At 43.9% G+C, this 18,102-nt stretch overlaps 1 protein-coding gene across 7 annotated transcripts in view; it reads left to right on the top strand.

Moving 5' to 3' along the window:
* Positions 1 to 2,157: 2,157 nt before the first annotated feature.
* The window catches only part of PRELID2 (PRELI domain containing 2), a 58,121-nt gene continuing 42,176 nt past the window's right edge, over positions 2,158 to 18,102 (top strand). Inside the window, exons 1-2 of one of the 7 annotated variants that reach the window (XM_053304029.1) lie at positions 2,158 to 2,345; positions 17,074 to 17,128. Coding sequence is in view for 2 of the 7 variants with exons in the window: in XM_053304026.1 (XP_053160001.1) it covers positions 17,233 to 17,391 (159 nt within the window). In the remaining 5 variants the exon portion in view is untranslated. Of the gene's footprint in view, positions 2,346 to 3,533; positions 3,806 to 3,943; positions 4,061 to 17,073; positions 17,129 to 17,206; positions 17,392 to 17,430; positions 17,472 to 18,102 lie in introns of those variants that run through there. The other 6 variants (XR_008318038.1, XM_053304028.1, XM_053304027.1 and 3 more) reach the window with 6 other exon arrangements.

Genomic DNA, 18,102 nt, shown 5'->3' with positions numbered 1-18,102 from the left:
AAGGAAGTGTTACTCCAGGCCCCTGATCATCTTGGTTGCCCTCTTCTGCACCTCTTCCAGTTCTACAATGTCTTTCCTAAGATACGGTGACCAGAACTGCATGCAGTACTTCAAATGAGGCCACAACATAGATTTGTATAAGGGCACAATAATATTAGCATTCTTATTTTCAACCCCCTTCCTAATTTCCTAGCATGGAATTGGCCATTTTCACAGCTACCGCACACTGTGTTGACACTTTCACAAGGCAGAACTCCTCTATATGAATTTACCACATGGGCCCAAGCCCTGCCCCCAAGATGACACCTCCCCTAAGACACCCCCACTAGTGTCCCATATTCAGTCAACATAATGTTGGCAACTGTAGAGGACTGCTTGTGTGACTAGCTGCACAGTTGTGTGCCTCCCCATTGAACTCCCACTTAACTCCTGCGAAACCCGTCTGATATCTGTTTTCAAACCCGTGTTAGTAAAGGTCCAGTAAGCAAAGCTCCTCCAATGAACCTTGTCTTCAAGTGCTGCTTGCAAACTGTCCCTCAGGAATGTGGCCCCACCCACAAACTGTGACTCACCCTGAGCTAATCTCCCACCCAAACTAACTGCTCTTGTAAACACAAACACACAAACACACTCACAAACACACTTCCAACCAGCTAGAAATCAAACTGTAGAAAAAACTAGCCCTAACAAACTTAGTTTGTATTTCCCCCTTTCTTTTCTTATTGATTGATTGATTGATTTCCTTGCTTGGTGTCTTCTTTAGAAGAGAAATAAAGTTTGCTGCCTTCTCTGTCTTCAAGATCTGCTTGTCGGGTGGTTCATTCCTCAGTATGCTTCAATAGCCGACCCTTTAACAGAGCTGTTGAAGAAACAAAACTCTGGTAACAATGGGATGTTGTTAGTTCAGAGGCCTTTGAGAGCTTGAAAAAGGCATTGCTTTCCGAGCCTGTTTTACGAAGTCCAGATTTTTTATTACCATTTATACTCCAAACAGATGCCTTAGGAACAGGGATTGGGGCGGTGTTATCTCAGACTGTGCAGGGCCAAGAACATCCTGTCAGCTACATCAGTTGTGAATTATGGCCTGCCGAATGCCAGTATTCAACAGTGGAAAAAGAAGTGGGCTGTCACAGCCCTGCTGTACTAAAGGTAAAGTGTGCCATCAAGTCGATTTCGACTCCTGGCACCCACATAGCCCTTTGGTTGTCTTTGGTAGAATACAGGAGGGGTTTACCATTGCCTCCTCCCATGCAGTATGAGATGATGCCTTTCAGCATCTTCCTATATCGCTGCTGCCCGACATAGGTGTTTCCCATAGTCTGGGAAACATACCAGCAGGGATTTGAACCAGCAACATTCTGCTTGTTATTCAAGCACTTCCCTGCTGTGCCACTTAATTGATAACCCCTTTTTTCTTGTAAATGACCATGCTCCTTTGCAATGAATGCATAAAATCAGAGATCAGAACACCAGGGTCTTCTTTATGCCTATTTAGGTTTGAGGTGTTGCATCGGATAAGCTTGCCCCATGCCAACACCGAGTACTTTTCAGGGCTATATGAGGGTGAGGCTGAGGGGTCTCCGACCACTTCGAGGTGTGTGTGTGTGTGTGTGTGTGTGTGTGAGAGAGAGAGAGAGAGAGAGAGAGAGAGAGAGTCTGTTGGGATGCCGTGTTAACTGGTTGCCTGTGTGGCCCCGTGGGGTCGCAATGCAATGTGGCATTGGTTGTAATCAGATAGCACAGGAGTAGGCAAAAGGAGAGGCATGATAGCGGTGAAGTGCAGATGATGACCACCTGTTCTTCGTTTATAACAAACATCTCAAACAGAGGATTTCTTCAGTGGGAACAATTTTACTGCAGCATCAGCCGCCCTTTGCTAGGATAGGCTCTCAGCTCTTCATACATTCTAAACACGTTTACTAGGGAGGCCCTGGGGGGCACAGCACCCCTCCTTTGGGACTTCTGTCTTCCCTGAAGGGTGGGGGGTAAGAGAGTTCCAGACCTGTTGGGTGCTGGTGGGGTTGAGCAGGTGAGGCAGGGAGCGTTCTGGTGGGGCTGCCGTATTGGGAGAAGCAGGAAGTGAGACCAGGAGTGGGGAGGGACTTGGAGTAGGCTTTAAGCCCTGTCAGCTCTGTACTAGGGGATTTAAAGCCCAGGCAGCAGGAGCGGGAGTTCCCCTGGAGAGGGAACTAGCTGGATGTAGCGAGCCAGGAAGAGGACTAAGGTGATGAAGTAACCTCCTCTCCTGGCTTACTCAGAGGCTGACCTTGGCTGTTCTTCTCACCCCAGCATTTTGGAGTAAAAAAAGGGCTAAGAACACACCTCCTCCCCCTTGGAATGTGACTGTAAGTAAGCACCTGAAATATTATCTGCAACACTGCCAGTCACAGTTGCTCTACAAACACAACCTGCCTACTCTGTATGGAAGAGGCTTGCTGATTCAGAGACTCTGTCTTCTTTACCATACTTGTGATATTGATTCACTCTTGAACTGTTCATATCGTTCCTACTAAAAATACCATCACACAATCTGGCTTCCTACTACATTCTCACTCAGTTTCATTACAGCATAGGTTTCCGAAATTAATTGCCAGAGCCACAGCTGTATTATTTTCCCAGGTCTCTACAACTTTGGCTGTGGTACTGAGCGATGTGGCATTCATTGGTTGCAATCAGATAGCACAGGAGTAGGCAAAAGGAGACGCGCGTGCGATAGCGGTGAATAGACGATGACCACATGTTCTTTGTTTATAACAAACCTCTCAAACAGAGGATTTCTTCAGTGGGTACAATTTTACTGCAGCATCTGCTGCCGTTTGCTAGGATAGGCTCTCAGCTCTACACACATCCTAAACACGCTTACTAGGAGTTAGATCATACGGAACTAATTTCTGATTAAATATGCTGTTAGGATTGCGCAGTTAGTGAGCGTTTATCTTAACACGCTGCTTCTCACCATGCACAGGATACTACAGGTATTTTTAGTAACAAATTTCCGCTTACAGCATTAACCAAAAAATAAGCCATAGGTCAACTTATTGCTTTTTGCCCGAGCAGTTGCACATAAAACGAGTCGGAGAGATGGGAAGGAGGTGTGGCTGGAGACACGTGGTAGAATCTGTTATATAATTGGATTCCAATTGGTCTTCTCTTTTCTGTTCTGTTCAAGCGCCATTAATTTTTTAGAAGTAAGCGTTTATACTTAAGAATGATGAGAATCAAACCGGGATATGTGATAATCACACAGGGCTCCGTTTCGTTTTGTGCAGGACAAAGCCAATGTGCTCCTTTGGCTTTTTACAGTAGGTGCCCTGCAAGTTCGCGGAGCAAAAACGTGCACGTACGATCAGTTTGGAATTCTGAAGCTTGCAATCCTTTGCATGGCTCCTCAGAAGTTCGTTCCACTTCCTGCGACGGGGTTTCTCCCTAGTCAGCTTGAGCAGGACTTTAGCCATAAAGTACGCCCCCATCTCGGTTCCTCCAGGAATCCTGCAGAAAACCAGAGCCCCTTAACCCGAATATCTCCTCCCCCGCTCCGTGTCCGTGTGTTTACATTGGAAGGCAATCTAGCAGCCCATTATAAAAGTTGTACATAGCTGGCTGTGCTTGTGTGAGGAGGAGAGGGGGGGGTGGTTGTTGGAGCTTGCGCGGGCAGAGGAAGGGGCCCGCCATCTGGCAAGGAGAGCCACCGGAGTTCGGGTCGGGAGCAAGCCGCAGCTCCGCTTCCACCATGGGGGTGACTGTGGAGGCGCACAAGGTTTACAGATACCCCTTCGAGCAGGTGGTGGCCAGCTACCTCCGCAAGGTAAATGGGGAGAGAGCCGGGTGAGGAGGAAGGCCTCAGCCCCCACCCCCGCCCGTCTCTCTCAAAGGCTGCAGCAGGCAGGGTTTCCCGCTTTCCGCCCGCCTTTAAAAAGGCGCTGATGGCAACGAAGGCTAGGCTGAAACGGCAGCTGCCTGCCAGCTGAGTTCCAGAGGCTGCTACGAAGGCAGGCGGGCCATAGCCTGCTCCCTTCTTTTCCAATTTTCTTTAGAAGGAAAGAGACATGGCGGCTGAAAGGTCTCGTTTCCCTGAGTGCTTCCTCCAACCTCTTCTCCTGCATCTGTAGTTTTGTGAGCCCTTGTTTCCCTGTAGTTCTTCTGATCCTCCTGAACTTGTTAGCCAAGCCCCCTGTTGACTTCCGCGGAGAGCAAGATTCAGTGTGTGTGTTTGTGTATCTCTCCGCTTTTGTCTGGCTGTGGGGCCCCTCCTCCCTGTGTTTTCTCTTGCCTCCCTAGCCGCTTTCTGTTGCCGATAACAAGCTATTCCTTCTCCATTACTTTCGGGCGGGGGAGAGAGATGTTTCCACTTCTCTCCCTTTTCAGACTTTTATTTATCAGGTGTGCGTTAGGAGTATACACGCGCCCATGAGTCTCTGCTTCCCAGAGCTTGCCGCTTTGCATGTGTTATCTTCTGCACGTCCCCATCGTCTGGTGGGTGGTGTAAGCCTGTGCTCCTTAATTTCTTCTAGCTCTTTTGTTTTGTGGTTCAACTTCAGAGCTTATATATTTTAAAAATCTCTGTGCCGCCTCTTTTTTCCATTTTATTTTTAGTGCCCTGCATACTTCCCGGTGTGTTTATCTTTGCAATATTGGGGCATTCAGAAACAAATAGGCTCCCTAGAAGCTCTGTGGCTGATGCATGTCAGACTCACAAATGGTATTTCAGTGTTGAAAACGTGCATCTTTGAATGCTGTTTCACATGCTGCTGTGCTAACTTTTTTCCTCATTGTGATTGTGTGCAGAGATTAAGCAAGGCATAATCTCCAGACTGTGAAACGTTGGGGAAGGTGGGCTTGGCTGGGCAGAAAATATACCTGAGTTAAACTGGATCTAAATGATTGATTGATTGATTGAATTTATATACCACCTAGTATAGAAATCTCTAGGCAGTGTACAAAATTAAAACACAATATAAAATATAATACATTTCATAAAAAGATAAAAATAATAATAGATAAAAACACATAAAAATTTAAAATTTGGTCTTGTTGAAGGCCTGGGAAAATAGGTATGTCTTCAGGGTCCTCCTAAAAACAAACAGAGAAGGAGATGCTCTTATTTCAGTAGGGAGCACACGATTCATTTATTATTTATATTTACATTTTATATCCCGCTCTTCCTCCAAGGAGCCCAGAGCAGTGTACTACATACTTACGTTTCTCCTCACAACAACCCTGTGAAGTAGGTTAGGCTGAGAGAGAAGTGACTGGCCCAGAGTCACCCAGCTAGTATCATGGTTGAATGGGGATTTGAACTCAGGTCTCCCGGGTCCTAGTCCAGCACCACCCTGGCCCTTTAGGGTATTTAAGGTCAAAATCAGCTTCTTGGGTTGGGTTTGGAAGCCTATTGGTGGCCTTTTCATGTCCAGTATGGTAAGATTTGGTGTTTGCATGGTCCTGCTGACCTACTCCAGGCAAAGAGTTTATGTTTTGTACTAGTTGACTCTTCCAAACACTCTTCAAGGTTAGCCCCATGGAACATCATTTAACTGCAGACAAGTCCTTGATTTTGGTTTTCAGGCAGGGCTGCAACTAACAACAACAAATAGGGAGCTCAAAGAATCCTGGCCTGAGCTCCAATTTAGTCACTGAGCAGCAAGCCATGGGCCAGGCAAGTGCCACCCCTGCATTTTGTCTGGATTCTTTCTTGGCCTTATCAGTTTCATCCACCAGCCACATCTGCCAGACACTGTTACTTCTGCATGTGATCAAAATAAAGACTAGGCCTGGGTGTCAGCAGTGTATTGATGATGATGCATCTAAACTTCTGGACAGCTGCCCACTGGTTTCTGTAGAGGTTAAACCTAACTAGGCATCACTGTTCCCTCTAAGGCGTGCATTCATGTACACAAGTTTTCTTATGTCTGCTCAGTTGATTTTAGATCCCTCTCAGGCTGAATCAGGAAGGCCCTGCTCTTAATGCATGCACGCACACACTGCCTTGATACTGCCACCCAGAACAAAACCATTCTACACATAGATGAAAAAAGTTAGAGAGAACACTGCTAGGCATCCACAAATTGACTTGCCAGCTCACCAGTGGCAAGTGCTTCTGGTGAGAAGGATTCCCAGCAGCCTCTACAGTATTTGACTCTTACTTGTGTTGCAGTTTGGAGAATATGAGAAACATCAGGAATATTTCCTGCTATTATTAGGAATATTTATTTATTTACACTTATATCCCGTTCTTCCTCCGAGGAGCTCAGAGCAGTGTACATGGTTATTTTTATCCTCACAACAACCCTGTGAGACTGGCCCAGAGTCACCCAGTGAGTTTCATGCTTGAATGGGGATTCGAACCCTGGTATTCTTGGTCCTAGTCCAACACTCTAATCATTATGCTATGCTGGCTCTCATTTCAGGCATCATGTAGAACTTCTGTTAAAGCCAGGTACCAATGGTGGAAGAGAGTGGGGAACATATACATGTAGCATGGTACCATACCATGCTACACCTGGCTTTGAGCATAGGGTACATATGTTCCCCACTCTTTTGAACTCTGTGTGTGTGTGTGTGTGTGTGTGTGTGTGTGTGTGTGTACGTGCTCTCATTAAGCCTGAAGTTTGAAGAAGACAAGAAACATGGTAGAGATTCCTCCTTAAAAAACAACCCCAAATCTTCCCCAAATCTTCAAGTAAGATAAGACTTTGTTTCTCTCCAAAGCCCTCTGTGCATTTCAAAGGACTTGGGAGGAAGCGAGGTTATAGAGGCTGGCTAGTAAATGAAGCCAATATTTGTGTACAACTATGATAAAACAGATTGGCCCTTAGTTCTAAGCCTGACACCTTTTAAAACTGAAAAGTAGTCTTCAGTGGAGAAAATGGGGTGCTTAAGCTTTCACCATGTTAAGTATTTCCACTACCTTTCTGTTCTACTGACTGAGATCTCCCATGGCAACTTTTCAGGGTTTTGGGTTCTAGTTCCTATGAATGCATTTCTATTCTCTTTATGTTTTGTTTTTTTTTTGGCTGGAAACAAGTGTAGAGTTTGCTTAATTATAGGTGTTCATAATATGCTAACACTGACTTTATTGCCCTCTAGCTGTGACATTTTAGAAATGAAACGGAAATTTAAATATAATAATTGCTATTTCTCTGTTTTCAACCCACCATATGAAGGTATGTTTGATAACATCCCTGTTCAGTTTAAGGTGCACAAAAGGATAGTTTTCTTCTTCTTCAAGTATCAAGTAATCAGATTTTTAATTTTACGGAGCTCAGCATCGCATTTTGGTCCTTTTGTGTAGTCTGCAATAATGTTTCTTCTTAATATTTAACACCACTGAGGTTCTCAAAATGAAAGACGAAAGAGGGATCGTATGACTCAAACCTTTATTGTGATCTTTGACCAGTGTGCATCACATCTAAATCTGGTGTACTTTGATGTGTGGTGCAATTATCGTATGGGATTGCTTGTTCAAAATAAGGCACTCTCCACATCAAATTGGAGGGTGCCTCCAGACATACATAATTTTTGTAGTGAGGACACTGTGGTAACATGTTCACAGCAGTTTGAGCTGAGGCAGTCTCTCCCTCCCTGCCCTAGAATGAGCTCAGGGAAAACCTGTTCTTTCAATTTGTAGGTGAAGAGGCTGTGCACAGTGTTGATCAGCTGGCCTTTGTGTCAGTCACCAGCAACTGGAGATGTTGGGTGGAAAATGTCCCCATGCTTCATTTATCCATGGAAAGTTTACCAGCTGTAAAAATTTTATTGGCCAACACCCAGACTAGTACTGCACATGTCCAGCAGTGTGAGATCATGTGCTGATGCTTGAGCAGGGGATGGATGATTTTTGCCAGTTTCCTCTTCCTGTTTAAGCCCTCCATAAATCACTGAAATATGTCTGAGGGCCGTGCAACTTGCCAGGGACATATTTTGGTGATGTACAGTGGGCTTAAGAGGAAAGGGGAAATCACCTAAAATTGCCCTTTGCCCTGCTCAAGCGTTAGTGCCAGGGGTGGATTAAGCCTTTTGTTGCCCATAGGCAGCCAAGGATTTGCCATCCCCACTGCTGCAGTGAGGGTAAGGGTGTCGAGGGGGAAGTCCCCCCTTTTTTCTTCTAAAAGTTGCCACAGCAGCAGGATGAGGGTAATGAAGGCCGCACAGCAGCAGCTGCGGAGAACAGGGGATGAGGGGAAAGTCTCCCCTTTTACATTAAAATGTTGCTGCCTGCCCGGTGGAATGGGGCGGCGGCTGCAGCGGGGAGGGTTGTGGTGTCAGGTGGAGGGAGAAGTTCCCCCATTTACCTTAAAGCAGCGTCCCTGCTGGAGAAAGGTCCAAAACCGGCTGCGACTGCAGCGTACACTCATTTGGGAGGGAGGAGGGGAACTTGAAGGAGCTCTCCCTCGCTGTTGCTCTGTTCAGTGCAGCAGATGCTGCTTTAAGGCAAACGGGGGAACTAACCCCCCCCCAGACACCACTACCCTTCCAACTGTAGCCACTGCAGCCCCATTCCGCCACACAGGCAGTGGCATTTTAATGTAAAAGGGGGGAATTTCCCCTCATCCCCTGCTCCCTGCAGCTGCTGCTATCTCGCCACTGTGGTGGCTTTTAGAAGAAAAAAGGGGGGACCTTCCACTTGTTGTCTCTGCTGCCGCCCAGGCAGGCAGCACCCTGTGCCCAACATGATTTGGGAGGTGGATGGGCCCACTAAGAGTTCTCGCCGCCGCCAAGCAGCTGCAGTTTTAAAAGTTACAAAAAATATATTCAGCTTTCCCCGCATCAAGATTTGCCGCTCCCCCAAGATTTGCCATCGTAGGCAATTGCCTATGTGGTAATCCGCCTGTGATTAGTGCAGTGATAGTCTGGAACTTGCACTGTTGCATATAGTCAATACTGGTCTGGATAATGGTCATTGTTTTCATAACATTCATTAGTGATAATCAATGAATGCCAGTGCAATATTAGGCAGTAAGTTGTAATTAATGCTTTCCAGGTTATTAACTTTGGAAATGTGTAAGAGTACATATGTTTTGTTGCTGGTTTATTGGAATATTGAATATTTCAATAAAAATCTCTTTCCACCTAAAGCTTTGAATTTGGATTTCCACCTAAGGCATTTAAACCACATTCATTGTTTTGATTGATCCCTCTCCCCTATCAAATATTTCAGTTCAGCTTGGCTACTTGAAAACCTGTTAGAGGCAGTGGGTGATAGTAATATGGTATTTTTGTTCTTTTACAAAATAGATATTAAAAATGCCAGATCAGATCACAATTTAATTATAGCATCAAGGAAATCTGCATAATTTTCAAGTATAAAAATAGCTTTAAATAGAAAGCACCTAAGAAACTTTTGGCCAGATAAATGTGCAAGTTGCTCAACACATCCCCCGTCCCCAGCAGGCAGCCCAACTGAATCATGAGGTGAGAGGTAAAGAGAAAATTCAATATGCGGCTTGTCTTGGAAGAGTGAAGGTGGGGGAAGCAGCACTCTTCTCCTATCAGAAAAAACTTCACTTGCTTCTGTATACAACATGAGTGTTATGACTGTGTGGTAAGGCCTTATTCATCAGCTGAATATTAAACTGACCCTGACAATCATACTGTACTAGACAGTGGTGCAACTCTGTGAGACCTGTTTGTAATTTAAAATGGCTTCTGCTTCAATCAATCAAACATTATTTCGATCAAAGATCAAATACAGCTTATGCTTCTTATTCTTTTCTTCCGTGTAAATGTTGTTAGAGTTTGTTGATTTTTACCCATGATAGGTAAAACAGCAGAGCAGTAAGGAATGAGCACACACTCCAGTTACAGAGTAGGTAGCAGAGGATGGTTGGGATATTGCAGCTATTTAGAGAAAACACATGGAGATCCTTGTGTGACTAAACACTAAATATTTATTGGTTAAATACACTTAGATAGGAAAGACCTATCTCTAATCTAAAGGACTACATAGTGGATAGGTAAGGAGAGAGAGAGAGATGTTTCCATCTGCTCTCTAGGAGGAAAGGAAGGATTGTGACTCAGCACAGGAAGTGCTGCAGAGTCAGTTCAGGGGTCATAGAGTAGGGACAGATAGGGAGACCCTGACTCACTGTCTCTACTCCCAATGCCCCTAGTGGTCATTAGGATAGTTGGTGCAAAAGGTCGATGCACTGGAAGTTCATCTCCAACAAATGTTGGTCTCAGAATCCTTCCATATGAAGGTCTTTGTATAATTTTTCAGTATGCTACAGCTGTTCTCCCTCCTCCTACCAATAAAGCAACTCTTGAAAACTGACACAGTTCTCTTGATCTGTTACTCAAGTAATATGAGTAACACTCACCAAATAAAACTTATTATGGCCTTGGGAGAATTGGAGATAGTTAAAGGGCACTTCCAGACACGAAGGTCATTCACAGGACCCACTTACGTAGGCCTGGGGAGGGTTGGCCAGGAGGCAGGCTCCTTCCTGTTGCCCTGCATGTGATCCTGCTGCTCCCTGTCCCTCTCACGCTCCTGCACCCACACGGGCACTGCCACGGTGAATGGCAGAGCTGGGAACCGGAGGAGGAAGCTGGGAGCACAGTGCACTGAGGCATTTCCCTCCTGCCAGGCACTCTTAACACCTGGCTCTGTGGGTCTTGCCTCTCAAGACCTGGGAGTGGGGTAGAAGGGCATGCTTGTACTCTTCTACCTCACTGTTAGCCCAGTTACAAAACCTGGGCTACCCTGGTGCAGAGCGCTGGGATCAGGACCAATTTTTCCAGGGAGGGCTGTCCAAGCCCCCCAAATGGCTGAGGGCAGTTTACACAGAGAAATAACAAGTAAATAAGATGGAACCCTGTCCCCAAAGGGCTCATGATCTAAAAAGAAATAGGAGATAGACACCAGCAATAGTCACTGGAGGTACTGTGCTGGGGTTGGATAGGGCCATTTACTCTCCCCCTGCTAGATAAAGAGAATCACCACAGTAAAAGGTGCCTCTTTGCCCAGTTAGCAGGGTTTATGACAAGGTTCACATGACATCATCATTGTTATCCATCCGTCGTTCACCTGTTTTGTGCTCAAATTGCCACATTGCTTAATGCAGAAAAATCTGGCTCTTTCTAAACAATGAAACACATGTGCATTCTAACAGGTGTAGGTCAGTACTACTGACCAGTTGCTTTTTGTGGTGCTTTCAAAGATGACATGCCTCTATGGTTTGTACTTCCTCTCTAGCAATGGGACTCTTACTTTAACTCTTAAATTCTGTTTTGTCTCACCCCGCCTTTACTAAATTACAGTTCAGGTTTGGAACTGTGATAGAGAATGTTTAACACTTTTAAGTTATCCCCCATATACACACTTGAAGCTGGGACCTTTACACACAGCAGACTTTACCACGGGTTTATGGAGAGGCTTTACTGCAAACTCTAAGATGTCCCCAAAACCCGACACAAATAGTGGATTTTTTAACCCCGGATATAAATCGGTCTACATAATGCGCAGTTAAAACCCCAAATTGTGTGTGAACAGCTCCCCAATAACTCGCAGGGACTTCGGGGTAAATCTGGCCGATATTTGAATGCACCCCCTCCATTCTGGAGGAGATGTGAGTTAAAGGGCTTTAAAAGCCTTGTGTGAAAACCTTCCTGGAGAAGAGCAGAGTGCACATGTCGTTGCAAGTGTGGAAAGAAGAGTTGCTATTCCACTTGCAGCAGAAAAGCAATTTGGAGCGCTAAAATGTGCAAATCTGGAGGTAGTCATTGGCCAAAGTGTTAGTGCTTGTAGAGGCAATTAATTTTTTTGGGAAAATCATAATGCACCTATTGTGTTTATTCCTCTGTGCTGGATAATACCATCATGTTGAGCATTATTGTAGAGATGCTGCATTTTCTTAGCACTTAATCTATCATTTGTGCTTGCTAGGAAAATGCCAATCTCAGCTAGTGTTCTAGAGAACAGGGTGGATAAAAATAGATTTAAATTAAAAGTGGTTTTTTAATTAAAAAATAAATAAAATACTAAATTTCCAATTCTCATGTAAAACATAATATGATAAAAATTAAGTCTCATCACAAAAATGCTACACCTATAGTTTCCTAAACATTGAATTAATGACTCTACCATACACAAAGTGAGTTACCTACCAATCAAACATGGGCATTCATTTCAGTTTCATCTCATGAAAACAGCTCTAGCCTCCCCAGTAGCATTTGGCACCTACCAGCAGCTGCTTTGGGAAATTTCTGGGCTTTCAGATTCTATTTATAAGCCTGTTTTTCTTTTCCCCATATGCATTGACACAGACTGGATAGTAGGGTGGTTATTTTGTGGTGGGGCTGGGCCAATTCAGAGGAATTAAGACAAGACACACAGTATAGGAAAGTATAACCCTGTTTAATTGCCCCCACATTCAATTGAAGGATGCCCGCCAGCACATTGGGAAGTTCTTCAGATGATGTCAGGGTAGGTGTGCTTATGGTGCATCTTTGCCCTCTTTATGTGTTGGGCCAGTGTTTAAGTGAACTAGCCCATGATGTGATCTGTAAGCATGTTGAGTGACAACAGCCATGGATACACATTGCATGAAACATCACTGTAGATGTGACAAATTTCCCATTTAATACTTCTATATACTTCTATTTTTTTTAGAAGTTTTAAGAATGTTTTTGGTGCTTTCCACAGTTTTCCATGACTTCTTATGTAGCCATTTGTTCTTTGATAGCTGTGAACTTTCCAACCCTGGAGCCTCCTTCAGATGTTATTAAAAAGCCCGACTGTAGCTGTACACAGCGGGGTGAAGGGGGAGGAAGTCCTGCCCCTGATGCATCACTCGCTTGCACACTCTGCCGCGCACATGGATTGAGAGTGGGGTCTTCCTGATTCAACCTGAGCGGGATCTAAAATTAACTAAGCAGACATCAAAAAAATGTGTATGTGTGTGCACATGCCTTAGAGGAAACACTGGCAGAGTCCTCCCTGTGATGGTGGGCACTTGAAGGATTTCCCCTCTTCAGATAAACCCCATTGAAACTGTGAGTGTTGGGGTGTATGGATGATTGACAAGGCGGGGCCAGGATTTCCTTGCCCTTTGCCCTACTGTACATGGTTAATTTGGATAATGTCTGAATGTGTGCATGGCTATTTTTGATAATGTCCAGATTGGTTAATCAATTTACTGACATTTGGATAATGTCCAAATCATGCTCATGTCTTTCTCACCACTGTTATGGTAGTCTTTCCTCCCACAGCAAAACCTTACCCCTTTTGGTACGCTTGTGCTGTTATCCCAGTAGAAGATCAATATGGAGAAAGTTTATTTGTTTGTTTATTTTATTTTATTTTATTTATATACTGCCCTTCCAAAATGGCTCAGGGCAGTTTACAATTAAAACTGGGGAAAAAAATTACAATTAAAAGTTGTTTGAATTGATAAAAAAGGGAGTGAAGGAACTGTACAAACCTTTATGTACACTGTGGCATACCTGCCACCATCTTGAGAATAAGCAGTGAAAATGGAAAAAAAGTCCATTTTATTTTGAGAAGATTAAGTAGTAGACACTTCTGATGAACTTTCAAAATATCCACTTCTGCCAAGGTCTGTGTTTCTGTCTTGCCAACCTATTAGTATATTTGAGATCTATTCATTTCCTAGCAGCATCATAAATTGACTGGATTTTACTCTACAAAATGTATAAATTTATTTTCTGTAGTATCCAGGAAGCCTGAAATTGTTGAATGGACTTATTTAAAAGATAAATCCTTCAAATATATTTGGCAATCTTGTGATGTTTCCTTATTTACATAATTAAAAAAAAACTCTGGGGGAAAAAATAGCTGTTCTAAATCAGCTCTGAATTCTCTCTCCAGTTCCGGTACAAAACTTGTTTATTTATTTATTTGATTTATATACCGCCCTTCCAAAGGTGGCTCGGGGCGGTTTACATTCTGAGACTTGTCTTCTTATTTTCCATGTGAAGCATTGTTATTGTGAAATCTATAGACTGTGCTCATTGTTTAAGATTATATTATGTAGTATTCCTAAGGATTACATTCTTATTAAAAAAAATTCCACTTGAAATGTGGATTCATGGGGATTTCTTATTTTTTAGTGTGGGTATGAAAAAAATCCACTTTCAGAAACGGCAACACACAGAGAGATAACTTTTAGTCAATAGGTGCATACCATGCCAACACTATTTCTCAAATGCATTCATCCCTTTAAAAATACAATAGGAAAATCACCATCACAGCCCATCATGTGTAAGATCTAGAAACCACATGACTAGCTCTTCACGCTAGGTATGGCTCTCCTCTCCTCCCCATACTTGCCAACAGCCACTCATGCTACATTGCAGGCAGCCTTCTTTATATATTCAGGGGAATTTCAAAGTATTTTTGAGTATGGTGCTTGGTGAAAGAGAATTTAAATCTTCATGGGCTTATCAAACTTTTCTTCATACCTCAACATGCTTGTTGAATGGCTCCCTCCACTTTTTAATACAGGATTACACGTGTGAATTTTGCCGAGCAGCTGAATCCCTTTTCAAAAGGAATATACAAAATTTGGGCATAGTGTAATCAAGTAGTTTCGCTAACTATGATATATTTAACAAGTGTCTGTGAACTGTGGTGGCTTTTGAAAATGAAGGAATCCAGTGTACACTCATTATATACCAGTGATCTTCACTATTTTTCAAGCGGGGGCCACTTGAGCAAAACCTTTCAATGTGAGAGCCATTCAACTTTCAGTGTGTGATCTCTGCACAGTACTGCCCTTTTCCTCAGTGATGGGAGGGAGGAAGGGAGAGCGAATGAGCCTTCTCTTAAGAGCTCTGTGGGGAAAGAGCCATGCACGCCTTCCAAGGTGCTGTAGTGGTTCAAGAGGAACCCCTTAAAGGTGCTCCCCCACCAGCACTGGGCAAAGTGCAGCACTGCACAGTGAGAACTGATGTCTCTGCATGGTGCCAGGGTCACAGCCAAAGCTTCCAAAGGCCCAATAAACAAAGAGAGCCGCATTTAGGGTTAATGGGGGCTGCCCCTCCGGCCTTACAGTGAAGAACGCTGTTATGTGTATTCTCTATGTGCAGCTATTTAGCCAGCCAGAAAACTATCCTGAAAAGTATCCATATTTATCTGGGTGGTCATGATTTAAAAAGTTATTTGTGCTCTTTATGTGGCTCTGACATACAGCTGTTTTAGAAGCAGCAGCCATGAGGAAGCAGGTCCTATGCCACTGTGGTGAACGTGAAAATGGATTTGGCCTGGATTAGTTTGAAGCAGTTCACTTATTATGAAAAGGGGTGTACTGTATAGCTTGTGACAAAATTTCAAAGTTGGTTATATAATGCATAATATATTTCAAATATGACTCCAACGTGAGATTACTATGATTGGTAGATAATTTGTTGCAGACTAAGAGACATGTTGCTTTCTCATTTAAAGAAGAAATCTGGTAAGTCATACATCTTAAAGGCTATGGCAGATTGAGCAAAGGTTCTGTTATCAGCGATGGGAAAAATTCTACTCACTGTACATATGTTTCCATTCCAAACATATACATACCACTTGCTGTATCTGCCAACATCAAATATTTCAACATCTCGTTCAGGAACTCCTTTAGAATTTGGTTAGGTTAATAATTTCCCCAGTTGACCACAAGATGGCATTAAATCATTCTGGATGTGGTGATCTAGTTAAAGAAGTTTGGGTTTAAAAAAAAACCTCTTCTCTGTTCTGCAGGTGAGCACAGTTAACTGTCAGTTGAGCTTGCTTATCTGTAATATTCACCTATACACAGTAAATAGCTACCAAGCAGCAAAGTACTGTGCTATTCCATGTGCCTCCTAGACAGCTTTCTTTTCCGTATACCCGACACCTATCACCGCCAGTGATTACATTATAGAATTAGAACATTTGCTCTCATGGAATGGGAGAGATATTAAGTCCCATTCAGTCATTGTTGAGTGCATCGGTACTCACAGTTACAGATCCAAAAGTGGGGAGGAAGTCCCACCCCAGTAGTGTCACACAGTCACTCACTCCTGCTGGCCACTCATGGTTGCAGTGTTGTTTGTGTGAAGGGGGAAGTGCTGTGACTGCTATGGCTGGCGCTTCCGTGAGTGGCAACCTGGATTGCCCGAGGCTGAAGCTCCCATAACTGCTGGCTATCACAGTCACAGCGCTTCCCCTTTCACACAAACAGTGCCATAACTGAGCGGCTGGCAGGAGGGGGTCAGTGACAGTGCTAAGGTGGGACTTCCTTCCCACTCTTGGAGATGTAACTGAGTGCCACTGCACTCAGTAATGTCTGAATGGGGCTTTAATTGTGGGATAATGGTGACCTACAGATTACAGATCAAGATGCAGATTGATATTTGCCGCTAAAGCTGGTGGATATGAATATGGCACTTGGCAGCCCTATACAGTGTGTTCTCTAAGTTACCTGTGTGCAGAATGAGTTTTGTTCTGGGTGGGAGTATCAAGGCAGTGTGTGTGCACATGCATCCAGAATGGGGCCTTCCTGATCCAACCTGAGTGGGATCTAAAATTAACTGAGCAGACATTTAAAAAACAACCTTGTGAGCGCAGGCATGTGTGCATGCCTTAGAAGGAACCCTGGCCCAAATGAGCCACATTGGTCTCTTGGGTTGTGGAAGGGACTGATTTTGGTATAGATTGTGGTCATAACTGGCACAGATGTTTTGGGGAAGGAGACTTGTAGGGGACTCTCTTCAGCATAATCCATTGCAAGAAGTGCATGACACAGAATGTCCCAATTCTCCAGGAGTTTGTGCTGCTATTACCCTCAGAAAACTGACTGCCATTATATTACCAAAGGAAATGGTAAAGAAATTGCACAATTAGCATGGATAGCATACTTCATTCAGGATCTGGGCAAGCTGACACCTAGTTAAAATCTCTTGAAAAATGTTGGAAGATATTCCTCTTGACTATTAGCTGCCAGTTCCCCTTGAAATTTTGATGGCTCTAGCAATAGTTTGCTCAGTATCTTCAGGCATTTAGCCTTAGATTCTTATTTTAAAAATACATAGTGCACTATTAAACATACTTAGGCAAAAGGAAGTAACCATTCCTGCTGTTTTGCTACAAAATAGATTCCCCAGGGCTCAAACCTATGCATGGAGAGGAATCCAACATGTGTATCAACAGGTCAGTGAAACTAAACCTCATTTGCTTTGAGCAAACTTTGTTCTGTGGCTCATAGTTATATAAGTGCTGTCTTGCTTTTCCAGCTTGGTGCCCTCTAAACATCCATGAACAAAATAAAACCTTCAGTTTTCAACAGATGCATAATTAACATGACTAAGAATGACTGCATGCTTCCTTACAGCAAAAGTGGGAAGAATCCTAACTCATTGGTAGAGTACGTGCTTTGGACCTTGGGCCTTCTGCATGCCGTTGAAGAATCTCAGGTAGTAGGGATAGGGATCAAGATAGATCTCCGCTTTGCCCTTATAGAACCATCACCAGTCAGTGGACAACATTGGCTTAGGTGGGTCATGGGAACAACTATGTATATAATTCTCTAAGACATACCCATGGCTAATCCCATATGTGGCAGCTCTCGTGAGAGTTTGCAAGCGAGGGGAGGGGGAGAGGAAAGTGATGGTGGCAGGGAACATAAGGCCAATGGACAGGCCAGCAAATGGGCAGGTGGGGAGAGAAGGTGGTGGGGGAGGGAGAGACAGCAGCGGCGGGGGAAAAGAGAAAGCAGTGTGTGGGGAGGGGTGGAGAAAGTGGCAATGGGTGTGGGGGAAGAAAGCAGTGGATGGCTAGAAAAAGCGGCTAGCCAGGTGGCTGGCCAGAGGAAAAAAGATTGGAGGGGGGAAGAGGAGGGTCAAGAACGAGGGAGGGGGGCCGAGAACAAGGGAGAACTGGAGGCACAGATGCTCTGTGCCCGGGCCAGCAAGTACCCTATATTTCCTTTTAACTAGAGATCTATTCCTAGAAATCATTCAATATATTTCTCCCTAGTGGATTTTCTGTGATCTGGGGTATAAATATGTATAATAATAATAATAATAATAATAATAATAATAATAATAATAATAATAAATGATGATGGGCCACAGAAATCACCATCAGCCAGTTACAAAAAGCAGCTTTACTGGGAACAGCCTATA

The sequence above is a fragment of the Hemicordylus capensis genome, chromosome 2 (assembly GCF_027244095.1).
Source record: "Hemicordylus capensis ecotype Gifberg chromosome 2, rHemCap1.1.pri, whole genome shotgun sequence".
NCBI lineage: Eukaryota > Metazoa > Chordata > Lepidosauria > Squamata > Cordylidae > Hemicordylus > Hemicordylus capensis.
This window is presented reverse-complemented; position numbering and strand designations above follow the sequence as displayed.